The sequence below is a fragment of the Solanum lycopersicum genome, chromosome 11, assembly GCF_036512215.1.
Source record: "Solanum lycopersicum chromosome 11, SLM_r2.1".
In the NCBI taxonomy this organism is placed as follows: Eukaryota; Viridiplantae; Streptophyta; class Magnoliopsida; order Solanales; family Solanaceae; genus Solanum; species Solanum lycopersicum.
In genome coordinates this window covers 1,490,651-1,516,053 of record NC_090810.1, presented here as the reverse complement: position 1 = coordinate 1,516,053, position 25,403 = coordinate 1,490,651, and the positions used below count along the sequence as shown (strand labels likewise).

Sequence of the window (25,403 nt, the reverse complement as noted above, 5' to 3'; positions counted from 1 at the left end):
ATGTGTATTGTGTAACACTATCTATCTAAAGTTCGACAAATCGAAAGAAAGAAATCTCACTTCATTGGATCAATAATCCACATGCTTGAATGCTAACTTAGATATGATATACAAGAATCAAGAAGGAGAAGTGTTACTAATTTGAAAAGGACTTGTAACCCTTGCAAGCTGATACTTATTCTTCCCATAAAAAGTAATTTTTGTTTTCAAAGTGAAAATTAATATTCTCTCCGTTCAATTATAGTTGTCCACTATAGTAAAAATAGTTATCCAACAATATTTGTCCAGTTTAGAAAATTAAGAGATAATTTACCTTTTGTGTTTATTTTATCCTTGCTATCAAATATTAAACTTTCACATATAGCAAACAAAAAATTCATATTTGTATGCTATAGCAAACTTTGCATAATTGCGCTCCATAGCAAACATAAAACTGTATAATTTGCTATACATATACAATTGTATAATTCGCTGGCCTATTTCGCTGCAATTGTATAATTTGTTTTGCATACAGTTGAATCGAATTAAAATGTATGTATATTGCATAATTATAAGTGTATAGCAAGAAGATATATGTTTTTCTCGCTTTATACAAAAACAGAAACACAATATATACACTTCTGTTGTATAAAGCTAGAGAAAATTATATTTCACTGCAATTGTATAATTCACAATTGTATAATTCGTTGACCTTTTTCTCTGCAATATTTGAAGTAAAATGTTTGTAAATTATATAATTAAGTGTATAACACGAAGATATACATTTTTGCATGTGTATATACAATTTTCTCTCGCTTTATACAAAACAGAAACATAATTATACACTTCTGTGTATAAAGCGAGAGTGGCGAGAGAGAATGGAGAGTGGCGAGCGAGATTTTTGGAAGAGAGACGCTGACAAATTTTAGTTAATGTTTGCTATGGAGCACAATTAAATCAAACCCTAGCTATCCCATTTAATTTAGGTTATTAGTTTGCTATTATATACAATTTTTCCAATATTTATCATTTAATATATTTCTCAAAGCATTAGATTTAATATAGTGAAAGGATAAAATAGTAATATTTATCCTTATTATTTATTGTTTCTTAAAAGGTGTGTCAAGTCAATAGTGAATAACTATTGTTGTGCAGAGGAAGTATTTAAAAATTGGAGTTGTGTTCGACATAAAAGGAATTACAAATGTTTTTTTTGAAAAATATGTGAGTAATTTAGTGTGAAAATAATTTTTTGTTGCTTTTGAAATTTCTAAAATTTTGGAATTCAATTTCAAGTTACCAAATCATTCTAGTCTCTGGACTGCATCAACTCAAAACGTGAGGCTAAATCCATTAATAAGACCATGTCTTTGTGACAAAAGACTTGCATGTTCAGCTTAACTTAAGGTAATGGGCCAAATTTAACGAGTCGAACTTTTATGAGTAAATTTTAGGAATAACAAACATAATAATTATATTAATGTTCCATATCTATAATTTTAATAATTGTGTTCCATAACTATAGTATGATTTGCTATGGAAATCCTGATTTGTATAATCACGAATGCTAATTATATAGTTCGCGAACCCTGCTTTGTATATATATGAATGACAAGTTTATATAATTCAATTTATTGGCAGGTCAAACAATGAAATTGTATTGTGTTTGTTACATCGTTTATATATTCAGGTTTAACGATATTAATTGATCAGTTCTTTATAGATTCATTTATTATGAACACTTGGATGATTCGTAAATGAAACGTTTTAGTTTTTTTTCTAGATTTGTGTACATATACATTACATGTTTGTTTGTATCTCTGAAAATTGCATTTTTCATGTGAATTTGTATATGTTTATGTTTTATGTGTTATACTTCATCATTTTTATTATGAACAATTAGATGATTCGTATATGGAATATTTTAATTTTTTTAAATATGTATACATATACATAACATGTTCGTTTGTACCTCTGAAAATATTTTAGTTTTCTAGATTTGTATATATGGTTCATTTGTATATACCTCTTGTATAATTATGTGAATTTGGAAAAGTATATGTTCTATGTAGGTTCAAGCCATATCGCAAACTGCGCGAAACATTATCTACGAAATACAATTAATGTAAATTGTAGCTATAACACTTAAAATAGAATTAAATGCTTGCTATTTTCATACAGTTTTCTCAATTCTATGGCCAAGCGTGTTATTCAATCCACCTTCCATCTAAGATCCTTCTCTTGACTTCAACCCCGATCCGAGACTCGACTTTCAACCTCAAATCCCAACTCCCAACTCCTAACTCCTAACTCCCAACATAGAGTTTGAACTTAGCTCGACCACAACTCGATGTCAAAGTCAATCCTAGCTTAGGGTTAGATCGCCGACATTGGTTCAATATTAAGGTTCTTCAGGTCTCGAGTCAACTTCAAATTTTGGGGTGTGTCTGTGGTCATTGTTGGGTCTTAGATTATAGTTAGATCAGGGCCAAGTCGAGGATCAAGTAATGAGGTGGGGTCGAGGATATATTCGAGGGTCAAGTCTTGAGTCGCTGTCATATTTTAGGTTGATATTGATGTTAGATCAGTTTGAGGGTTGAGGTCGGCCAAATGGTCTAGGTCTCTGTTAAAGGTAAGGATTCAGGTCTAGTGATATACAAAATATTTTTTCAAACTATACGTGAATATTTATGGAATAATATTTTTTTTTCCACAGATTTGTTGATTAAGAAAAACACTTATTATATGGATACTTTCTTAACATCATCAACAAATTTCATTTTCGCTTGTTTCAATTAATAATCCTAACAAATAATAAAATGAATCTATCAATTATTTTCTGTTCAAAATTTGAAATTTTTTGACTCGTGTTTTCAAGTATCCATTACGTAGATAAAATCAATAAAATAAAGTATTTTATTTTTTTCAAAATCTAAGATTTCATGATATATCGTATCAAATTCACACCATTTAAAAAGATAAATAAACACATGCAAATTCACTACGTATTACAGATATTTATCATGTATTCAAAATGTGATATCGAGTTTCAATGTTTTCGATGAAATTTACTAACAAATCTAAGCTATAGTAAATGTCCTAATCCCCAAAATCTGCAGACACCACGTGACACTTGTATTTCTAGTTCATTTTAGAAGAAACTCAACACTCTCACTCTCACTCCGCCCTTTTCTTCTTCATTTTTCTCTCTTCTAAAACCCTAGAATGGAGCATCCTTTCTTCATCAACAATGGCCCTCCAACAAATCGATCAGAAGCTTTGCGTTTTCTGTCAATAGCTGAGAAACTGTTAACAAATCGTGACCTAGTTGGAAGCAAGTCATTCGCAACCCGGGCTCGTGATGCCGACCCGACATTTGCACCTGCTACCGACCAAATACTCGGCATCGTTGATACCTTGAACGCCGGCGACAAACGGATAAACAATCATCACTTTGACTACTACTCTATTCTACAGATTCCTCATAACCAAACCCAGAATGTGGATTTCATCGCTGAGCAGTATCGAAGGTTTGCGCTTTTACTAAACCCACAGAATAACAGTTTTCCGTTTTCTGATCAAGCTTTTCGTCTTGTTGTGGATGCGTTTTCTGTTCTTTCTAACCCTATGAGGAAAAGTATGTATGATAAGGAGTTGGGTTTTTTTCTTAACCTTTACCCTGTTGCTGCGTCTACTGCACCTACTTCTAATTTTGTGCATCAGAATGTTTATCAGTCAATGCCTAGTTCGAATGCAGACCAAATGTTTGTGAATTTGCCTAGTCAGGATGCTGCTGGTGTAAGCTTTAGTAGAGACCCACAAGCTGGAATTTCTATGCCACCGACGTTTCTGACTCGTGAGCAAGAAACTGTGACCTCTATGGGAAGCTCGGACATTGGGCAGCAGCAACAGCAACCACAACAACCTGTAACATTTCTGAGACAACAAACACAACCTGTGACTTCTATTTCATTTTCGAACACTGATGAAAAACCTGCTACATTCTTAAGTTTGAACCAACCACAGCCAGTAACCTCTGTGAGAAGCTTAACTAGAGAAAACCCACCAGTTGGTGTCCGATTGAGCTCGACACAAGGGCGGGAACCAGTGGTTACAGTAGAGCAGCATGGGAATCAACAGCTCCCAGAGAGAAATGAGAATGTAGTGGGGAACAATGCAAATAAGTCTGCAAGTACTAGTGATGATGTGAAGGAGCAAGAAGGGAATGTAGATGGATCAGGTAAGAGGATTCCCAGTTTCTGGACTGCATGTCCTTTTTGTCTTATTATGTATGAGTACTCTCTGGATTATGCTAATTGTAATTTAAGGTGTCAAAATTGTAAGAAGGGTTTTCAAGCTGTAACAATTGCGTCTCCTCCTCCAATTATTGATGGAAAAGAAATTAACTTTTGTTGTTGGGGATTTATGCCTTTCGGATTGTCTTTGGAGGATTTTAATAGAAATACAGATAACACTTCAAGCTGGTCTCCATTCTCGCCCATGTTTACCTCTCCACGATTTGGGGGGGATGGAGGGAGTAATGTGAACAGTCATGCTACTGGAGGACAGATAAATGTGAATAATCTTGGCAGTTCACTTAATGCTGGTGGATCAATAAGTGGGGGTGGACGAAAGCATTTTACTCCGACAATTTATGTTGAAGATGATGATGATGATGTGTTTGTTGAGGTATCCGAGTCAGGTCAGGAGTCAGATGTGGATTGGAATCGGAGTAAGGAGAGGAAGGAAGCAAAGAATGTGAAGAAAAAGAATGCAAGGATTGGAACCCCAAGAAAAAATGCCAAGAAACAGCACACTGATAAGGCAAAAACTGTTGAAGGAAACAATGACGACAATTTGCAAGATGGTTTAGCAACTCAAGGTGGTGTGGAAATATCCCATGCTGTAACAGTTGAGTCAAGTAACAGAGGAGTCACAAGTAAGACAAGAAGGCAACGTGGGAGGGTTGCAAAACACTTCGGGAATTTGGATTTGAATGTGGAGTTCAGTAATGAGGTTGAGGAGCCTATAATTCAAATGAGCCGAGAAAATGAAGCAGGAGAGGGAGAAGATGACACTGTTGAAGTAATTGGGTTTTTTGAAGGTCTTGATGAATTCCTTAGCAGTCTTCCTATACTCAATGCTGTGGATGGTGATAAAGTAGAGGCTGCCTAGCTAAGTAAGACACTTCTTTTGTTGTAGTTGTAGCTATAATTTTTGTCTTCTGGATGCTGTAGTTAAGAATGGTGTAGAATTACTCGGGCAGTGGTGTTGATGTTTCTGTTGTAATGCTAATTTCTTACTTTTCTCTTCCGAAGTAGCTGCAGTAATCAGTTTACTGCTTCTATCTCCATGCTCCACGAGCTTCTTATTATTAGTCATCATAGTTTTCTTTATATTGCTTAGTTCTTCCATTCTATAAGAATTATCTTTCATTTTTAAGAGATGAAATGGGTTTCATTGAGGCCTCAATTCACCGTCCATCTGATATTGTGGTACAAAGTTGAATTGCAACTTGAACTCCTGTCTATGTCAATGGTAAGTAGTAGTCTGTTTCGGCAGGCAACTGATTGTGCCTAAGTGCTATTCTTATTTTTGCTTATCTGGAGTTACAAGTTGAGGATCTTATTGGTTAACGATAGTTATTATCCCACTGTAATAAATACTTCTAACCATGAAGATCCTCAACTTGTCGCTTCAGATAAGAAAATTAGTCATTGCATGGTAACAACAAAATATCTTTTTTTCACTTTTGTTCTGTCCCTTGTTACAGCATGTCAAATCAATATTTTCAACATCTGTAAAAATAATCTTTCAGTTAGGATTGCTCTGAAATGCTAAGCTTCAATAGCTTAATACTCTCATTTGAGTGCACTCTTTTTTTAAATATTCATGTTTTTTTTATTGATGAAGTTGTATTAATAATGGCATTAAGAAGATGCAAAAATTATAAAGTGAGGCATTTGAGCTTACAAAAAATCTCTAGCTGACTATACAAACTATCTAAGCCAGAATGAATGAGTAATAAAGTCCTGAAGATGTTTTGCTTTATATGTAATTGGTTGCTTTGTTTTGGGATCTCCCAAGTATTTTGCCATGATGTGTCCGTATTTGATATTGCTGGTTTTTGATGTTTCTTTTTCATATTCCTAAATGATAACCTTCTTTAGCTGTTACATATGTGCTGCACATTGTTCATTTTTCTCATCCAAAATGTAGATACTATTTTTTTCATGAGAATCATCACTTGTATTCAGAATGATTTCTCTTCATTTCCAAGTAAGTGTTCGGTTAAAAAATTTCCAAATCCAACTTGGAGTTGGTTTTCAAGTCTGGAGAAGTGCTACAAACCTATTTTCCAACTCCATCTTCATTAATTCCAAAATAGTTCTCTCTTCTCTCTTTTGTAAAATGTATCACCAAACATAACCATCTTCAGCTCATTAACTTCATAAATTTGAAATAAAGTGAAAATATTCGAACCTATGGCCAAGCCTATTAAATTATAGTAATTGAATCATAGTCATATATAAATATTTGAATCACACCGGTCGCGGGTTTGAGTCCTATACCAAGCAAATTAAGCCTAGTATTTAAGTGGAGAAAGATAAAGCAATTGATGTGGGTTTTTATTGGATACGAGGAGTTTCGGATCATCCCAAAGTTCTATAAGTTACGATTAGGATTGGATCTTTGAAGTGCTGATGATAGATTCTTGAGCTATGATGAGATGGAAATAGTGGAAATAGTTCCTGATCTGGTGTCTGTAGTTTTGTCCCATGCCACTATTCTTGAAGAGTTCCAGACAATGAGGGAGAAACTAGAAATGAAAAAGTGTGTGCTGCAGCAGGCAAATAGAATGCTATGAAATTAAGCCAGACATGGACTTCGTTTCAGAAGGTGATGCACTCAATTTTGGGTTTGCTCTCCATATTTCAGGGATGAGAAAGCAAGCTCTGACCAGAAGATTATTGTTAACCCAAGGGTGAAAAATGAAAACAGGCACTGTTCTCTTCGCACATTAATAGTTCTTGTGCTGCAGCAGGCTAAAGACTAAATAGAATGCTATGAAGGAAAGCCAGACAGGGACGTTGTTTCAGAAGGTGATGAATAATTGAATGAGGCGGGCGATGCACTCAATTTTGGGTTTGCTCTCCATATTTCAAGATGAGAAAGCAGCAAGCTTTGACCAGAAGATCATTGGTATACCTGCTAAAGATGATAGAAGGTTTCCAGTAGAAATGAGGCCCTTAGTTGCATTTACAGGGCAGGTAGACTTCTTTTTTTGTTAAATGGTTGTGCATCTATAAGGGCTTTGGATTTTCTATAGATGTTCTTACTTCTTTGCCTAATCAGGTGATGGGCATTGAGAAGAGAACATTTAAGGTATTGGCACTTATGGTAGGTCTGTTGTTAAATGTCAGCATTTTAAAGGGCTCTGTTATATTTGGAGTTGTTTTAGAGACTGGAGCTGATGGTGGGAATGACGGTTCGGGGAACAAGAAAACCATCGACGACAGCGTAATACGTGACCATAGAATTTAATTTTGAGTTTAGGCTTGAAGCCTCTCAATCATATAGCTCAATCTCCACCATTCACTTTGTGGAAGAAGGCATAAATACTAGGGAGTGATGGAGGGCGTGCGTTTCAGCATGTGCAAAAAGCTTGTCCAGGTTAGTTATCCCAATTCTTATTGCTATTATGTTCTCATTTAAATTGGTTACGTAGCTAACAAGTATTGATAGATAATTAGAGCTCTTGATTATGTATAAGAAGTAATATTCATGGCTCGTGTGATATACATACATACATGCTGCCAGGTAGGTCTGCGTGCAGGTATTGAGTAGGGCTGGGCAGAGTTTGAGCCAAACCCAAATCTGAGTTCTTTGGATATTTGGTTTGGATTTTCGGTATACGGATTGGATTTTGGATTTAATTTCTATAATATTTAGATTTTGGATTTGTCAACGGTAATCCATCTATTTATACCTTATATTCTTCTGTATTTGTTTGTGAGTATTAAAGAGGGACGCACTAGGATAGTGCCAAAACCTTAAATACAGTGAAAGGACATCAGATCCAACTAGAAATCCTAACAGTTATTGAGCACCTACCAGATATGCTAATGATACCTGCCTCCTCTTCAAAACATTACACCAAAAATGAAAAATAAGAAAGCACGTCATCTTTAAATTCTGTTAAGAGCTACTTCTTCCTTCAAACATTCTTACATTTCTTTCTTTCCATGTCCACCATATACAAGCAGGAACCAGTCTCCACCATTTCTTCTGTCCAACTACACGCGTTGCAATTCCAACTCCTTGAGCAGGTCACTGGTGTTTGAAGTCATACACCATTGGAGTCCCACAATGTTAAGACACAGAAGACTAGTGACAAAACAATGAAGAAACAGATGGCTATTGGATTCTGTTTCTAAAACACAAAAAGGACATCTAGAGCATAATTGGAATCCCCTTCCCTTAGATTCTCTCGTGTCAGGCAAGTCTTTCTTGCCACTAACCACGAAAAGCACAATACTTTTGTGGGGATCTTAACTTCCCAAATATATTTCTAGGGCCCATGTGGTATTTGCTGATCCAAATTACACAATGTATTATAAGCAGACTTTACTGAAAAAACACCATCTTTGCCAGATATCTAGTAAAGCTTATATTTAGGAACTCGAAATTAATTATAGGTATAGCTGTTAAATTTTTACTTATGTTAGAGGTAAAAACTTCTAATATTTAGTAGTTCAAACTTGACTAAAATTTTGCTTTTTAAATCTTTCTTTATTTGAACTATATTAGAAGTCCTAACATTTAGGGCTTTAAAATCAATTATAATTTGTTAACTTATAGCAATCCTTTCTTTATCGAACTTAATAATCATCCAATTATCAACTCACGGTACGATAAACTAAATTAAAGAGTGTAGCATCAGTTGGCATTAATATGTTGAGCTGAGTTCCTTCTTCTGCTTCTTGTTTTTAAATTGTATAATCGAGAAAAGAAAATATAGAAACATAACACCCTCTTAGTTGTTTCAGTTTAATTGAGTGTTTTTGTTGTTCACTCTTTTTAGTTAAATCTAAACTATGTCTTTTGTTTCAGTTTATGTGATGTTGTTCGACTAGACACATAGATTAAGAGAAAAAGAAAATGGTTAGAGTTGAATCATTTCTTAAAGATAAACTGAAAATTCAAAATTAAGTATTACTAAATATTTGAAGTATGAATCCCTATAGCAAAATGTTTGTTCACATCTTTACCCTTTTAAAATAGAATTCACTCTTGACAAGATAGTCATTTAATTATTTTCTAATATTCAAAATTTTAAATTAAGTAAATTTTATGTAATAAATCCTTCATTAGTTGAAATTATAGAAAATTTCAATATTTAGAAATATAAAAGCGAACAAGATTTTACCTTTTAAGAAATAATTACAAGTTGAATAAAATTGTACTTATAATGCAAGGCAACTTTATGTTTAGGACTTTTAAAAATACAATTATAAAAATGAGCAGCATGGTGCACAAAGCAACCCGCGTTAATAGGGTCTAGGCTAGGATTGCATTCCAAGGAGTGTGATATTAACAACCTACCCTAGTGTAGGCATTAGTAATTGTTTCCACTAATTTTGACAAGTCTTTCTTAGTTTGGTGGCATAACAATTCCTTAACGACTAGTTACAAATAAATTAACACATTTGTGAGGTGATATCAGTTCATTGATGTCAATTTATTAATGCCAAAATAAGCCAATAATGAATTACAATACGATTTTGTAGTGGTAAATTGCTTAAAAGAATAACTATACTATATCTTAATCTACTATACAATTTTGTATGACAATGCGTCTTCGTAATGCTAATATTTATTTAATCTGTTAATAATATAGTAATACAAATTGTAATGATTAACATGAAATACACATAACGCATGCATTTAAGTGCTTATGTAAACCGTTCATCAAATGCTATTTCTAAGATGTTTTTGTTGAAGCAAGTATAAGAACATACCGAAAGAAGTTTCACTAAAGCAAATCTAACTTTTAAAAATGATAATATATCCGTTTGAAATTTATGATTCTCTTTTTTAGTTATTATATTGTACACAAATACATCTTGTAAATGTTAGGTATTTTATTTTTAAAATTTTATTCTTATTAATATATGAGGGAAGCACGTGATGCACATACATTAATACTAGTTTGAAAAAAAAGTAAAACATCAAAAAAGTTAGTTAATTGATTCCAAATTTGCAATATTGCATCCTCAAAATATGCAACTAACACATGACTTCTATTTTATTTCAGAGGAACAAATGTGACTAGATCAGGATCTGTTCAAGACCTTTTCAGCGGTTAATAGCCAATGTATCGCTTTTGATCGGTTTGTTGGTTGGGGGCATTGATAAAGTAGGGATAATCCATTAGGGTTTAAGGAGAGAATTTGAAGAGGTAAAAGGAAGAAAGACAGAATGAATGAGGGGAAGTGTGTTCCTCGGATATAATAAAATAGAAGTCATGTGTTGTTTGTAGTTTGGTTGTTCTCGAAAAAAATATCTGCAAACAACACATTACTTTTAGTTATTTTAGTGGAACACATGTTTGTAATTTTTTTTCTCAAAAAGAAAAAAATGCTAACATGTGACTTCTATTTTATTATAGAGGAACATACTTCTTCTTACTCATTTTGCCTTTCTTCCTTTTTCCCTTCATATCTCTCCTAAAACCCTAATGGTTTATCCCTACTTCATCAATGACCCCCTAACAAGCCGATACATTGGCTATTAACCTCCAAAAAACTCTTAAAAAATCGTGATCTAATGACATTTGTTCTTTGGAGATAAAATAAAGTCATGTGTTATTTGCAGATTTTAAGGATGCAATATTGCACATTTGGAATCAATTCATTAACCTTTTTCAGTTTTCTTCTTCTTTTTAACTAGTCTAAATATATGCACGATCCCCTCGTAATTAATAAGAGTAGACTTTTAAAAATAAATAATATTTAACAGATGTTTTGTGTACAATATAAGAATTTAAAAAGAGAATTATAAATTTCTAATTAATAAGTGATTATATTTAAGAGTTCGATCTGGTTTAGTGGTTCTTCTTTCAGTATGTTCTAATACTTGCTTCAACAAATGTATCATACAAATAACATTTGATTGTGTAAATATGGATCTTAGGCTTAACTCAACCCCTAAAGCTAGCTAGCTCACGAGGAGAGGTTTGTCCAAATCCATAAAAGGATACCAAATTTCCATTCCTTTAATGATGTATGAATTCTTAACACTTTCCTGCACGCCCAAACCTCGTTATATGGAGTGTGGACACTATAATATGGAGGCCCAACATTGGTGAACAAAGAATTGGAATGTGCTTGGCTCTGATACCATGTAAAGATGGATCTTGGGCCTAACTCAACCCAAAAACTAGCTAATGAATGGAAGTTTGTCCAAGTCATATGAGAATACCAAATTCCCATCCCTTTTTCGATGTGGAATTTCTTAACAGATTGAAAGGTAGAAAAGTCTTTCACTTTTACATAAACACATACATGCATTATATTTGTATTTTTCGTTAATTATTACGAAATTTGTATCACTATTATTAACAATTAAAATTTCCAACTCCAACTTGGAGTTTTTTTTTTTGGGAGATAAAGGTAACTGTGTATTCAGAAAAGGCTCATCATCAAAGAAATGATGAGCATAGGTCACTTACAAATCTCGCCAGAGCATATCAAACTACCCTATGGGAGATTACAACTCACCTATAAAGTCAGCAAAAAGTTTTATATCCCCCATCATATCTTGTTTACACCAAAAGTACAAAAGACTAAGACAGTTCATTCTAATTTTCTGGATGTTGTTTTTCTTATCCACAAAGCATCTTCCATTCCTTTCTTTCCATAGGGACCACCAGATGCAGGCTGAGATTAATTCCCACCAATTTCATTAGACTCCCTTCTTCTTATCATCTTCCAGCTGTAGAGCAAGTCCTTAATGGACTTTGGAATTACCCAACATACACCAAGAAGACCAAGAAACATGTTCCACAAGCTTGTAGCTACTTTGCAATGAAGGAATAAATGACTATTAACTTCTGCATCTTCATCACACACAAAGCATCTTGAGCATAATTGTCTGCCTTTCTTTTGAAGCACTTCATGTGTTAAGCAGGCCCTTTTGCACACTAACCAAGCAAAACATGAGTCTTCAATGGTATTTTTTTCTTCCATGTTAACTTCCATGGCCAGTTCCTGACCTGTGTTTGGCCAATATTGTATCTGCAGTACCATGACTTTACTGTAAACACACCTTTGCTTTGCCATCTCCAAATAGGCTTATCAGATTCAGTAAAGGTGCCTGGGAAGGCATTGAGGATCTGAAAAAGATTGACGACCCTCTCGATTTCCCAATCATTGAAAGCTTTCCTGAATATGAGATTCCAACCTTGACGGCTCCATAGCTGTGAGATTGTGACCTTGTTTTGAGTGGTGAGCATAAACAGGTCTGGGAAGAGTGATTGCAGGCTTTCATCCCCAATACAATGTTCATTCCAAAAATCAATTTTCCTACCATTTCCCACCTCTAGTGAGATGTTGCCTTTGAATTAGGCCATAATCTTCTAATAGTCTTCCACACACTGCATCCAAAAGTTCCAAGAGCCTCCTCAGTAATCCAATGGCTTTGTAGTCGATACTTCATTGTGATGACTCTTTTCCAGTGCGACTGATCTTCAATGCAGAATCTTCACAACTATTTTTGAAGGAGACAATTGGTTGGATGATTGAGCTTTTTTATTCCCAACCCCTCCCTTGTTTCCTGCTAAGAGTAAGAGTATCCCACTTAACTAGGTGGTAACTTTTGTGCTCTTTATTTCCATTCCATAGGAAAGACCTCCTGAGTTGATTGATCTTTATGACAATGTCCTTTGGAATAGGGAATAGTTGATTCCCAAATCTGGACAAGTGCTTCAAATCTATTTTCCAACTCCATCTTCATAAATTCCAAAATAGTGCTATATTCTCTCCTTTGCAAAAAGTATAACCGAACATAACCATCTTCAACTCTTAACTTTATAAATTCCAAATAAAGTGAAAAATATTTGAACCAATGGCCAAATGCCTATTAAATTATATTAATTGAAAACTAATCCATGAATCATAGTATTTAAGTGGAGAAAGATAAAACAATGGATCTAGGTTTATATTGGATAATGGGGAGTTCTGGATCATCCCAAAGTTCTGGGGTTTTGTCCTATGCCACTGTTCTTGAAGAGTTCCAGACAATGAGCCGAAACTAGAAATATGAGAAATTGTGTGCTGCAGCAGTCTAAAGACAAAATCGAATCTATGAAGGCAAGACAGACAAGGACTTCGTTTCAGAAGGTGATGAACAATGTATTGAGGCGATCGATGCACTCAATTTTGGGTTTGCTCTCCATATTTCAGGGATGAGAAAGCAAGCTTTGACCAGAAGATTGTGTTTACACAAAGGTGAAAAGTGAAAACAAGCACTGTTCTCTTCACACATTAATGATTGATGCAGATGGAGATCTCTGCCAAAAATGATGGAAGGTTTCTGGTAGAGATGAGGCCCTTTAGTTGCATTTACTGGGCAGGGAGACTTCTGTTTTGTTAAGTGGTTGTGCATCTATAAGGGCTTTGGATTTTCTACACTCTTTTGCCTAATCAGGTGATGGGTGATGAGAAGAGAACATTTTAGGTTCACATATGGGAAGACATTTAGTCAATGTCAGCATCAGAAAGGGCTCTGTTATATTTGAAGTGGTTTTAGATATTGGAGCTGATGGTGGGAATGTCAGTTTGGGGAGCAAGAAGACCATGGACGACAGCTGAATATGTGACCATAAAATTTATTATTGAGGTTAGTCTTGAAGGCTCTCAATCAGATACCTCAATCTCCACCATTCACTTTGGTGGAAGAAGGCACAACTTCAAGGATGTGATGGACGGGCTTGAGTTTCACCATGTGCAAAAAGCTTGTCCAGGTTAGTATCCCTTCGTTCTTGCTATTATGTTCTCATTTAAATTGGTTTATCTAGCTATCAAGTATCTATAGATGATTAGAGCTCTTGATTATGTATAAGAAGCAATGTTCATGGCTTGTGTGGTATACATACATGCTGCCATATAGGTATCGAGTAGGACTGGACATAGTTTGAGCCAAACCAAAATCTGAGTTCTTTGGATTTTCGAAATACATATTAGATTTTGGATTTGTGTCCGGAAATCCTATTTTTTTTTACCTTATGTTTTGTTTTGTTTTTGAGAATGGTCACTTGAGTATTAAAGAAAAAAGCACTAGAATAGTGCCAAAACCATAAGTACAGAGAGAAAGGATAGCAGATCCAACAATGAAATCCTAACCGTCATAGACCAAAAATGAAAAAGAGGAAAGCAGTTCATCTTTAAATTCTGTAAAGAGCTACTTCTTCCTTCAAAAATTCTTAAATTTCTTTCTGTCCACCATATACAAGCAGAAACCAATCCCCATCATTTCTGTTGTCTGACTACACCCTGTTGCAATTCCAACTCCTTAGCAGATCTCTTGTGTTGGAAGGCATACACTATTAGAGTTCCACAATGTAAAGATAAAGTTGGCACAGAAGGCTAGTGACAAAACAATGAAGAAACAGATGGCCATTGGACTCTCTTTCTAAACCACAAAAAGGACATGTAGAGTTCAATTGGAATACGCTTCTCCTCACATTCTCGTGTTAGGCAAGCTTCTCTTTCCACTAACCAGGAAAAGCTCAACTCTATTGTGGGAACATTGGCCTTCCAAATATATCTCCTGGGCCACTGTAGTATTTGCTGGTCCAAAGTACTCAACGTATGATAAGCAGACTTTACTGGAAAAACACCATCTTTGCCGGTGTCCAGTAAAGCTTAAATTTAGGAACTTGGAATCAATTATGGTTACAACTATTAAATCTTTACTCATTTGTGTGAGGTAAGGAAAATTTGGGCGCTAGATTTGGATTTGATCGGGTACCTTTTTTACCCAAATCTTGTTGTTGCATTTCAAGAAGAAGACATGGTTGTTAAAACTCAAGAAGAGAGAAAAGTCAAGATTGAAGAGAATACACTTGAAAAAAAGGAAAAATGAAGAAGATGAAGATAGGGTACCACCTTTAGGCGGGGGCAGGTATGGGTTATTGGGTGGATCCGTATCCTGAATTGAGATTAATTAATTAGGTTAATTTTAATAATAGCTAGTAGAAACGTGCCACGTAATAAATGAATTTCTTAATTTTGTTTTTGAAGTGTGCCCTTAAAATAAGGGTAGTTTAGAGCCAATAGATTGACATTTAAGGCATTTTGAGTCAAAAGGTTAATGAATTGTATTTTTATACCAAATTCAATAGTTTAAGGGTATTTTAGGCCCTGATTCGATTCTTATATTGTACACAAACACATCTTCTAAATATTATTTATGTTATTTTAAAAAATCTATTATTCTTATTTATACGAGGGATGTGCGCGAGATGCGTATATAGGACTAGTTAAAAAAGGAAAAACTCGAAAAGGTTAGTGAATTGATTGCAAATTTGCAATATGACATCCCCAAAATCTGCAAACAACACGTGGCTTTCTATTTCATTTTGGAGGAACACACTTCCTCTCATTTATTTCGCCATTCTTCCTTCCTCTCATTTATTCCGCTCTCCTTCCTTCTTCCTCTCATTTATTCCACCTTTCTTCTTCTTCATTTTCTCCGCCTTTCTTCCTCTTTATCTTTCTCCACCTTTCTTCCTTTTTCCTCCTCATTTTCACCGCCTTTCTTCCTTCTTCCTCCTCATTTTCTCCACCCTTCTCCTTCTTCCTCTTCATTTTCTCCGCCTTTCTCCTTTTTCCTCTTCATTTTCTCCACCTTTCTTCCTTCGTCCTTCTTCTTCATTCTCTTCTAAAGCCCTAAAATGGAACATCCTTTCTTCATCAACAGTGACCCTCCAATCAATCGATCAAAAGCTTTCCGTTTTCTATCAATCGCTGAAAATCTCTTATCAAATCGTGACCTAGTTGGTAGCAAGTCATTCGCGACCCGGGCCCTTGAATCCGACCCGACATATGTACATGTTACCAACCAAATACTCAGCATCGTTGATACTTTGAGTGCCGGCGACAGACTTATTAACAATCATCACTTTGACTACTACTCTATCCTCCAAATCCCTTCTAACCAAACCCAAAATGCCGATTTCATCGCCGAACAGTATCGCCGGCTTAAGTTTCTTCTGAATCCTCAGACCAACACTTTTCCATTTACTGGTCAGGCTTTCCATCTTGTCATTGATGCATTCACAGTTCTTTCTGACCCCTTGAGAAAAAGTATGTATGATAAGGAGCTGGGTCTCCTCCGTAACCCTTACCAAGTTGTTGCTTCTACATCTATCCCTGTGCATCAGAGTGTTTATCCTTCAATGCCCAGTCCGAATGCAGACCTAATGTTTGTGAATTTGTTTACTCAAGATCAAGGGCCACATGCTGCTGGAGTAAGCTTCAGTAGAAACCCACAAGCTGGAATGTCTATGCCAGTGACATTTCTGACTCATGAACAAGAAACTATGACCTCTATGGAAAGCTTGCCCATTGAGCAGCAACTGCAACAACCTGAAACATTTCTGAAACAAAAGACACAACCCGTGACTCCCATTTCATTTTCAAACACAGATGAACAACCTACCTCATCCTTTTCTTTGAACCAGCCACAGCTGTTAACCTCTAAGAGAAGCTTTAATAGAGAAAACCCACCATTTGGTACCGGGGTGAGCTCGACACAAGGGCGAGAAGCAGTGGTTTGTGCAGAGCAACATGGGAATCAACAGCCCCTGGAGAGAAATGAGAATGTGGTTGGGAACAATGCAAATAAGTCTGCAAGTACTGGTGACAATGTGAAGGAGAAAGAAGGGAATGTAGATGCATCAGGTAAGAGTATACCCAGTTTCTGGACTGCATGTCCTTATTGTCTCTTTATGTATGAGTACTCAGTGGAGTATACTCATTGTACTTTAAGGTGTCCAAATTGTAAGAAGGGTTTTCAAGCTGTACCAATTGCGTCTCCTCCTCCAATTATTGATGGAAAAATAAATAACTTTTGTAATTGGGGATTTATGCCTTTTGGATTATCCTTGGAGGATTTTAATAGAAATATAGGTAACGCTTCGAGCTGGTCTCCGTTTTCGCCCATGTTTACCTGTCCGCTATTTGAGTGGCATGGAGGGAGTAATGTGAACAATCAGTCTGTTGGAGGACAGAGTAATGTGAATAATCTTGGTAGTTCGCATAATGCTGGTGGATCGAAAAGTGGGGGTGGACGAAAGCATTTTTCTCCCATAATATGTATTGATGATGATGCGTTGGTTGAGGCATCACAGTCAGATGAGGAGTCAAATGTGGATTGGAATCGGAATAAAGAGAGGAAGAAAGCAAAGAATGGGAAGCGGAAGTGTGCAAGGAAAAAAACCCCAAGTAAAAATGCCAAGAAACAGCAAGCTGATTAAGGAAAAAACTGTTGAAGGGAATAATGATGTCAATTTGCAATATGGTTTAGTAATTCAAGGTGGCGTAGAAATACCCATGCTGTAACAGTGAGTCAAGTAACAGAGGTGTCGTAAGTAAGGCAATAAGGCACCTTGTTGGGTTGCAAAACACTTAGGAATGTAAATTTGAATGTGTAGTTCAGTAATGAGGTTGAAGAGCCTATAATTCAGATGGGCCAAGAAAATGAAGCAGGAGAAGGAGAGGGTGATACTGTTGATGTAGTTGGGTTTTTTAAAGGTCTTGATGAGTTCCGTAGCAGTCTTCCTATACTTAAAGCTGAGGATGGTGATAAGGTGGAGGCTGCCTGTTATAACTCCTTAGTCTCCCAACAGTTTACAGTAGTAGCTATTTGCTTGTAGCTCATTTTAGTAGTAGTAAGTCTTTATTGTTGTTAGCAGTTTCTCATTCCAGTAATGTTAGGAAGTAATGTCCTAGTTTCTAGGGGTAGTTATCTTATAAATATTGTATTTGAACTCTATGTTTATCCTATGAAATCTAAGCAGAAAATTGTTCCATTTTTTGAGTACTTTAATCCAACAGATTGCAGGTTCTCTAACGAACCAGCGCCATAAGCTGTAGGAAGAAAACAACAGATTAAGTCTTGCAGCGTTCCATTACTAGATCCATAACAGGGGACTGTAACACTGCCTAGCAAAGTAAGGCACTTTTTTGTTTGTAGTTGTTCCTTTAATTTTTGTCTGCTGGATGCTGTAGTTAACAATGGTGTAGAGTTACTCCGGCACTTGTGTTGATATTTCTATTGTAATGCCAATATATTTCTATTCTCTTCGGAAGTAGCTTCAGTAATCAGTTTACTGCTTCTATCTCCATGCTCCTTGAGTAATTTTATTATTAGTAATCATAGTTTTTGTTAATATTGCTTAGTTCTTTTCTTCCATTCTAATAAGTTCGTCTTTTCATTTTTTAAGAGATGAAATGGGGCTATCATGGCCTCATTTTCGCACTATGTGATCATTGCAAAACAAAGTTTAATTGCAATTCGAACTCCTGTCTATGTCAAAAGTAGTCATTGCAAGGTGACAACAAAATATCTTTTTCAGTTTAGTTCTGTCCCTTGTTACAGAATGTCACATTGTTATTTTCAACATCTGTATAACTGATCTCTGTCTGGAATGATCTGAAATGCTAAGCACCAATTTACCACAGTAGTCTAGTTTCAAAATTTAGCTCAATACTCTCATTAGAGTGTACTCTTTTTTTAAATATTCATGTTTTGTTTTAGATGTGCTAGGTTGCTTTGATTTTGGATCTCTCATTTATTTGTGATGATGTGTCCATGTTTGATGTTGCTGGTTTTTGATGTTCCTTTTTCATATTCCTATATAAAAAATGTGGATATTAATTTTTCACGAGAATCATCACTTTTTTCGGAATAATTTCATTTTTTTCAAAACCAATGTTTGGTTATAAATTTCCAAATCCAACTTAGAGTTGGATTCCAAATTTGGAATAGTGATCCAAACCTATTTTCCAACTCTTGTCTTCATAAATTTCACAAAAAAAGTGCTCTAATATGTCCTTTGTAAAAAGTATAACCAAACATAACTCCATCTTCGTAAATTGCAATAAAGTGAAAAATCTTCGGGATCTATGACCAAACCCCTACGATATTACAATGCAAAAGTAATCCATGAATCATAGTCATAGAGATAAAGATTTCAATAACATCAATCGCAAGTTTGAGCTCTGTACCAAGAAAATTATGCCTACGATTAGGATTGGTTCTTTCAAGTAATGATGATTGAGTCTTGAGCTATGACGAGATGGAGATAGTGGAAGTAGTTTCTGATCAGGTGGCTGTGACTTTGTCCCATGCAACTGTTCTTGATGAGTCTCAGTCAATGAGGGAGAAAAGTAGAATTGAGAAATTGTGTGCTGCAGCAGGCTAAAGACTAGATAGAATGCTATGAAGGCAAGCCAGACAAGGACTTCGTTTCAGAAGCAATGGAATGAGGCAGACGGTGCACTCAATTTTGTGTTTGCTCTCCATATTTCAAGATGAGAAAGCAAGCTTTTACCAGAAGTTTTTTGTAAACACAATGGTGAAAACACACTTTTCTCTCCATATTGACAGATGTTGTGATAGCAATATCTTCCAAAGATAAGGCCTTCGGATTTTCTACAGTTTTTCTTACTTCTTTGCCTAATCAGGTGATGGGCGATGAGAAGAGAACATTTTATGTTTGTTACATATGGTAGGACATTTGTTAAATGTCAGCATTGGAAAGGGCTCTGTTATATTTGGAGTGGTTTTAGAGACTGGAGCTGATTGTGGGAATGACAGTTTGGGTTACAAGAAAATGATTCACAACAGATGAATATGTGGCCATATAATTATATATTGAGGTTAGTTTTGAAGGCTTTTAATCAGATAGCTCAATCTCCACCATTCATTTGTGTGGAAGAAGGCGTAACTTTCAGGGAGGTGATGAAGGGCTGGAGTTTTAGCATTTGCAAAAAGATTGTCCAGGTTAGAATACATGCTGTTGTTTTCCCGATTGACCTTGTCATTATGTTCTTATTTAAATTGGTTTATATAGCTAACAAGTATCTGTTGATGACTGTTGTCTTGATCATGTATAAGTACTGTTCATGGCTTGTGTGATATACATACATGCTGCCATGTAGGTCTGAAATTCAATTTGTTTGGATTTTCGGATACCGATTGATTTTGGATTTAACTTCTAAAATATTCAGATTTTAGATTTCTGACTTTGGATTTTCGGATCTGAAAATCTAGTTTTTTAATACCTTATATTTATCCTTGCATATTAGACAAGCCCATGTACCCAATATAAAGTCCAGTGCCCTACTAAATCAGTCATTGTACCTTATTATGCTAATGGATAGTGCAAACTGAGTTTTATTCACCGTGACTGTGCTTTTTATTCTTATTTGACGAGTTGTGGGTTTTGGCACTGGGTCCTTATGGAAGCATGTTAATTGATATTTAAATCACATAGAACATATAAGTATTGAGTAATGTTGAATTGAATATGAACTGTTAGTAGTATGATCTATCTATACATGATTTTACTTTGTTAAGATTCGAAATTTCTTTTATAGTGGTTTCATTGTTTGAATGAATATTCTATTTGGATGATTGTCGTGTGAATGAGAAATCATTAAAGACAATGTGACATGAATACTTTACTAGGATGTTTATTTTTGCAAAAAGAAGCTTCACTTACAATCTCAACACCAAAATCTGCAATAATCAAACGGTGTAATCTGAAACTGGACTTGCGCAAACTGATCAATCAAACTTAGTTGGTATGATCACCTACCCAGTATCTTACCCCCCCCCCCCCCACAACCACAACCACCACCAAAAAAAAAAAAAAAAAGAAGAGGAAGAGGAACTTGATATAAATGAAAATTTGACTTCCCTCTTTTCTTATCGACCATTACTTCGTTGAAAGATCTCAGAATAAATGCAGCTTGAGGACTTCTTTTTTTTTCAAGCAGGAGATGGTTCTTTAATTACTGTTCATCTGTAAATCTTTAGGTAAAGAAGTCTCTAGGATGCAATATGAGGTTTTAAAAAAGAAGAAATATCAGGAAAAGACGATTCCAAAAAAAAAGAAATATCAGGAAAAGAATAAAAAAATACTAAAGGGATGAAAAGCAAGCAAGAAAGCTTATGAACTAAAATTGAAAGATTGATATATTTCACTGCAGTCAAAGGATACAATTTTTAATAAAAGTACTCACGTCTAAAATATAAATAAGCAAAAGATGTGCTGAAAATACCAAATTCATGAAGTCTAGAAAATACTCTTTACTCAAAATTCAAATAGAAATCAACTCCTAACTAAAAGGGATAACTAGTTGACTAGGTCTATCTTAATAAATTACTGCACTAAAAACTTTGCAATTCTAAAGTAAATATTCAACACTCCTTGCTTTAGGAGCTGCAAAATTTTGGTCTTCTATCGTGAGATCTCCTCACTTGATAACTGAAAGTGACTTGGTGAATAAATGTGCAGTTTGATATTTGGCCTTGTACTGAACAAAATTCACTTATCATCTTGAATGCAACCCTTGACTACTAAATCTTTTTGGCATGTCTTCCTGATTCGTTTGCATCTTGAATTTAAACTTACCCATTTTATTTTCATGAAACATAGATAACTCCTCCATTGCTTCAATTTCTTTAGGAACATTGGAAGATCCTTCAAAATTAGCTGGTTCACATTTTGCTTGTGCTTTTCATATGGAAGATCATCTTCTAATTTTCCAGCCTATGATCATTTTCATGTTCTACAGCAACACTTTTGTGTTTCTGATTGTAAGTATTACTGGAATATGTCCTGAGTATTCCTGTGTTTATAATACAACTTACCTTTTCTCAAAAAAAAAAAGAACATCTTTCAGTGGATCAAATGAGAAATGTTTACCTATCATCTTGATGTTTAAAACTTTTTTTTTCAACACCATCATTGATGAAAATGTTTATCTTCAAAGGATACTTTGTATCCTATTTCTATCAACTTACAAATACTCAACAAATTCTGATCAATATCTACATAAGAACATCTGAAATTGCCTTGTTACCTGAACTTGTTTTGATGACAACCATTCCTTTTCCTTCGACAAAAATCTGGTCACTGTTTCCGATCCTTACTTTGGATATTTCAGTAGGCTTTAATTTTTTAAACACACTCTTGTCATAAGTCGTGTATTTAGAGCAACTGCTATCAATCGACCAAAAATTTGATGAAATCTTACTTGAGGTACATGTTGCAACAAAAAGATTGTCGTCTTTTTTTTTTTCATTGACCACACATGCATTTGCTTCATGGTTCTCAAATTTGTTTTCGCAAACCACTGCTTCATAGCCTAGTTGATTGTACTTGCTGCATTGGCGTCTGCCTTCTCCAACTTCTGTATGGTGGATTCATTTTTCTGCCATGCCCACAAGGTGGGTAATTTTTCAAATTTTTACCCCTGCTTTGAGTTTTATGGCTGACTGCTAAGGCTCCTTCAACCATAATATCTTGCCTCACAAAGTCTCTTTTGCTCCTGTGCCGGAAAAGAATTTAACAACTCTGCCAAGGTAATCTTGGACAGATCTTCGTGTATTTCCTAGGTAGTTAGTTATACATGCTTCATATCTTTCGGGGGGTGTAACAGAAAAATTTTCAACAATTCTTGAATCTTTAAATTCAGTGCCTTGTAGTCTTATTTTGTTAACAATGCCAAGCAATTTGTCCAAGTATTCCTTGACTATCTCAAGGTCTTTCATTCTCTGCAGCTCGAACTCACTTATTTAATTCAGTACATACTTGCATTCCTTGAATTCCTTCATCTCCAGCATATTCTTTCCGGTTAATCATTTCTTTTGGTGATGTGAGGGACATAATTCTTGTGAAAATAGTTGTTGAAACAGCAGCAAATAGAGTTGCTTTTGCATTATTTGGCAGCGAATTGTCTCAACTAAGGCTTGAACTGATGGAAATAAATCACCCAGTGTTTTTGCTTCCACTGGGTTTTGCCCACGAGACCTTGTGATTCTCAACACGCTTCACGGCCCTTGAATGCAAAAGATGTACACTAGATGTTAGTTAGCTTCATTTAGTTCCTAATGTGAAACTAGATACAAGTATCTTCATGCAAAATGTCACCTGGAATATGTAGCGCTCATATCTGCTTGCATCAGATGTGGCGTGAGAGGGAGAGAGAGAAAGGGTAAAGGATTGGCTATATATGAGAATGAAAGATGTAAGGATGCAGCTAAAGATGTTGCCTGCCTACATTTATCTGAGCTCAAGGCGTTTAGTCTTTGCTGGTTTGTGGCAGTGACCTTGTATCTCTTAAACTAAATCCAAAGTGAGCAGGGAAAGCTTAGGATGTCTTCTTCGGGTCAAAAAAGGTTCCGGATTTCTTCTCTTTACAATGATACACTACTCATCATGTGTTTCAGATATTCTCCGTCACTCCCTTTTTATCATATATAATCTCCAACACAATTGGTACTCCTTTCAGCCTTTGGCTTCTGCCGACAGCACTGCTACATGTTGTCGTTTACCTTCTTATTCTTAACATTGGGAACTTCAGTGTTTTGGGATTTAAGTTGTATTTGCTTTCATTGAATGAACCTTTAAAATAAAGGAGTGCATTCAGTATGACTCCATGCTCTCTGTCAAGGCAAGACCCTATAAACAAATCCGATCTGTCGATTGTTTTCATGGTGTGACTAGTTTCCTTGCCTCTTGCTATTTGAAGTGGTAAGTTGGTTTGTGAAAGTGATGAAATAATAGCCTGGTTACCATATTGCTTACTCTGACCTGTGTTTTTCTTTTTTTGCATAAAATTTTCAGATGACAGGACCATAGGCAAGTGATGACACTCATTCTGATTTCAAAAACAGTCATCTTTTAGGAAAGACATGTTTGAATATAGAGACCCTTTGGAGCAACCAATTTCCATCACAATGTTCAGAAGCCTTTGTGTAGTCCTTGTTGATCGTCATATATTATTATAAGTGGAAAGATTCAAACTGAAAAGTTGAATTATCATTTTGTTTGTCTATTAAATTAATGAACGAGTACATTGATCTTATTTTTTATTCGTAATCATAAATTTCATAATGGAAGAATTTGATAAGTTATGATATAGAAAGTCATTCATCACTTTAATGTAGAATTCATGTAGTTTACAAAGATGGAAGCTCACAATCGGAAATTAAATTAAGGAAACTGCACGATTCAGCATGAAAAGATAAGAGAGTTAGAAGTTGCAAGTGAGGATAATTGAAAAAATGTTGAAATCAGAAGAAGATATAATAGCGGAAAAAAAAGAGAGTAAATTTAATACATATGTAATATTGAACAATTAACAATTTCATGTTGATATGTTGTCTCTAACAATACTGAAGTTTAATTTTCTTTCTCCATTATAAACATTTTCTTCTATGAAGCATTTAGATTAGTATGAGTGTTGGACTTGAAGAATAGTTATCAATTTAAGGTATATGTAGAAATTTTCTAATTGTGCATTTAAATGAGAAACATTAATTATTTTTGTTATTCATTTTTGCACATAGTAATTGCATTCTACTTAATGAGAAGAAGAGTTTCATCTTCTACTAATTAATGTTAAAATATTTTATTTTTTTGAAATGTATGACTATTAATTTAATTTCAATATTTTTACTTTATTCTATAAGACGAGAAACATTTTAATGAAGTTAATCATAGGGTAATGTGTCTGCATATTTGTTTTTGCTATTTTATTTTGTCTTTCAAAATAAATATAGAATTTATATATCAAAATTATAATAAGGGATGACTAAATACAAAAATGTTTCTTCTTATGAGTTAACTATACACTATAAACATTAATTATCTTTTTACTTTTCACATTTTTGTTTTAACTCAAACATAATTATAAAAGAAATTATGTGACTTTTAATAATTCATATTCATCGTTATGGAGTACATTTGCAACGCACGTGCCTATAGTAGGAAGTTTTAAAATGCAAAACTGGATTCTAGTTTACCTCTACACCAAATTATAATATTATAAATTATTTAATTAATGATTAAATAATAAAACATGTATCATATTACAAGTGGAAAGACCTTAAATGAAAGTGACATTATAATCAATCATAATATCATACTCATTTTTTTGCCATTTTTATAAATATTTATTGCCTTAATGACTTAATAGAATGTCTACGCCATAAATAAATTCCACTGACAATATCTAAGAGAAAAGACCAAATAATCACGTAATACCTCATATAATACTAATTCAATTGGTTTGCATTTAAACACGATTAGGAGTTTTATTTTCTTTTGCATTATCTTTTTT

At 34.7% G+C, this 25,403-nt stretch overlaps 1 protein-coding gene and 1 pseudogene across 1 annotated transcript; both read left to right on the top strand.

The window, feature by feature from the left end:
* The first annotated feature begins 3,108 nt into the window (after positions 1 to 3,108).
* On the top strand, positions 3,109 to 5,430 carry LOC101266383 (uncharacterized). Its single transcript, XM_004250410.2, has one exon. The coding sequence runs from the start codon at positions 3,205 to 3,207 to the stop codon at positions 5,152 to 5,154; it is 1,950 nt and encodes a 649-aa protein (XP_004250458.1). The 5' UTR covers positions 3,109 to 3,204; the 3' UTR covers positions 5,155 to 5,430.
* Positions 5,431 to 5,571: 141 nt separating this feature from the next.
* LOC112940297 (uncharacterized) lies at positions 5,572 to 24,206 on the top strand (annotated as a pseudogene).
* The last annotated feature ends 1,197 nt before the right edge of the window (positions 24,207 to 25,403 follow it).

Excerpts from the sequence above, each read along its gene's own strand:
- LOC101266383 (XM_004250410.2), top strand. The coding sequence starts at position 3,205 with ATGGAGCATCCTTTCTTCATCAACAATGGCCCTCCAACAAATCGATCA.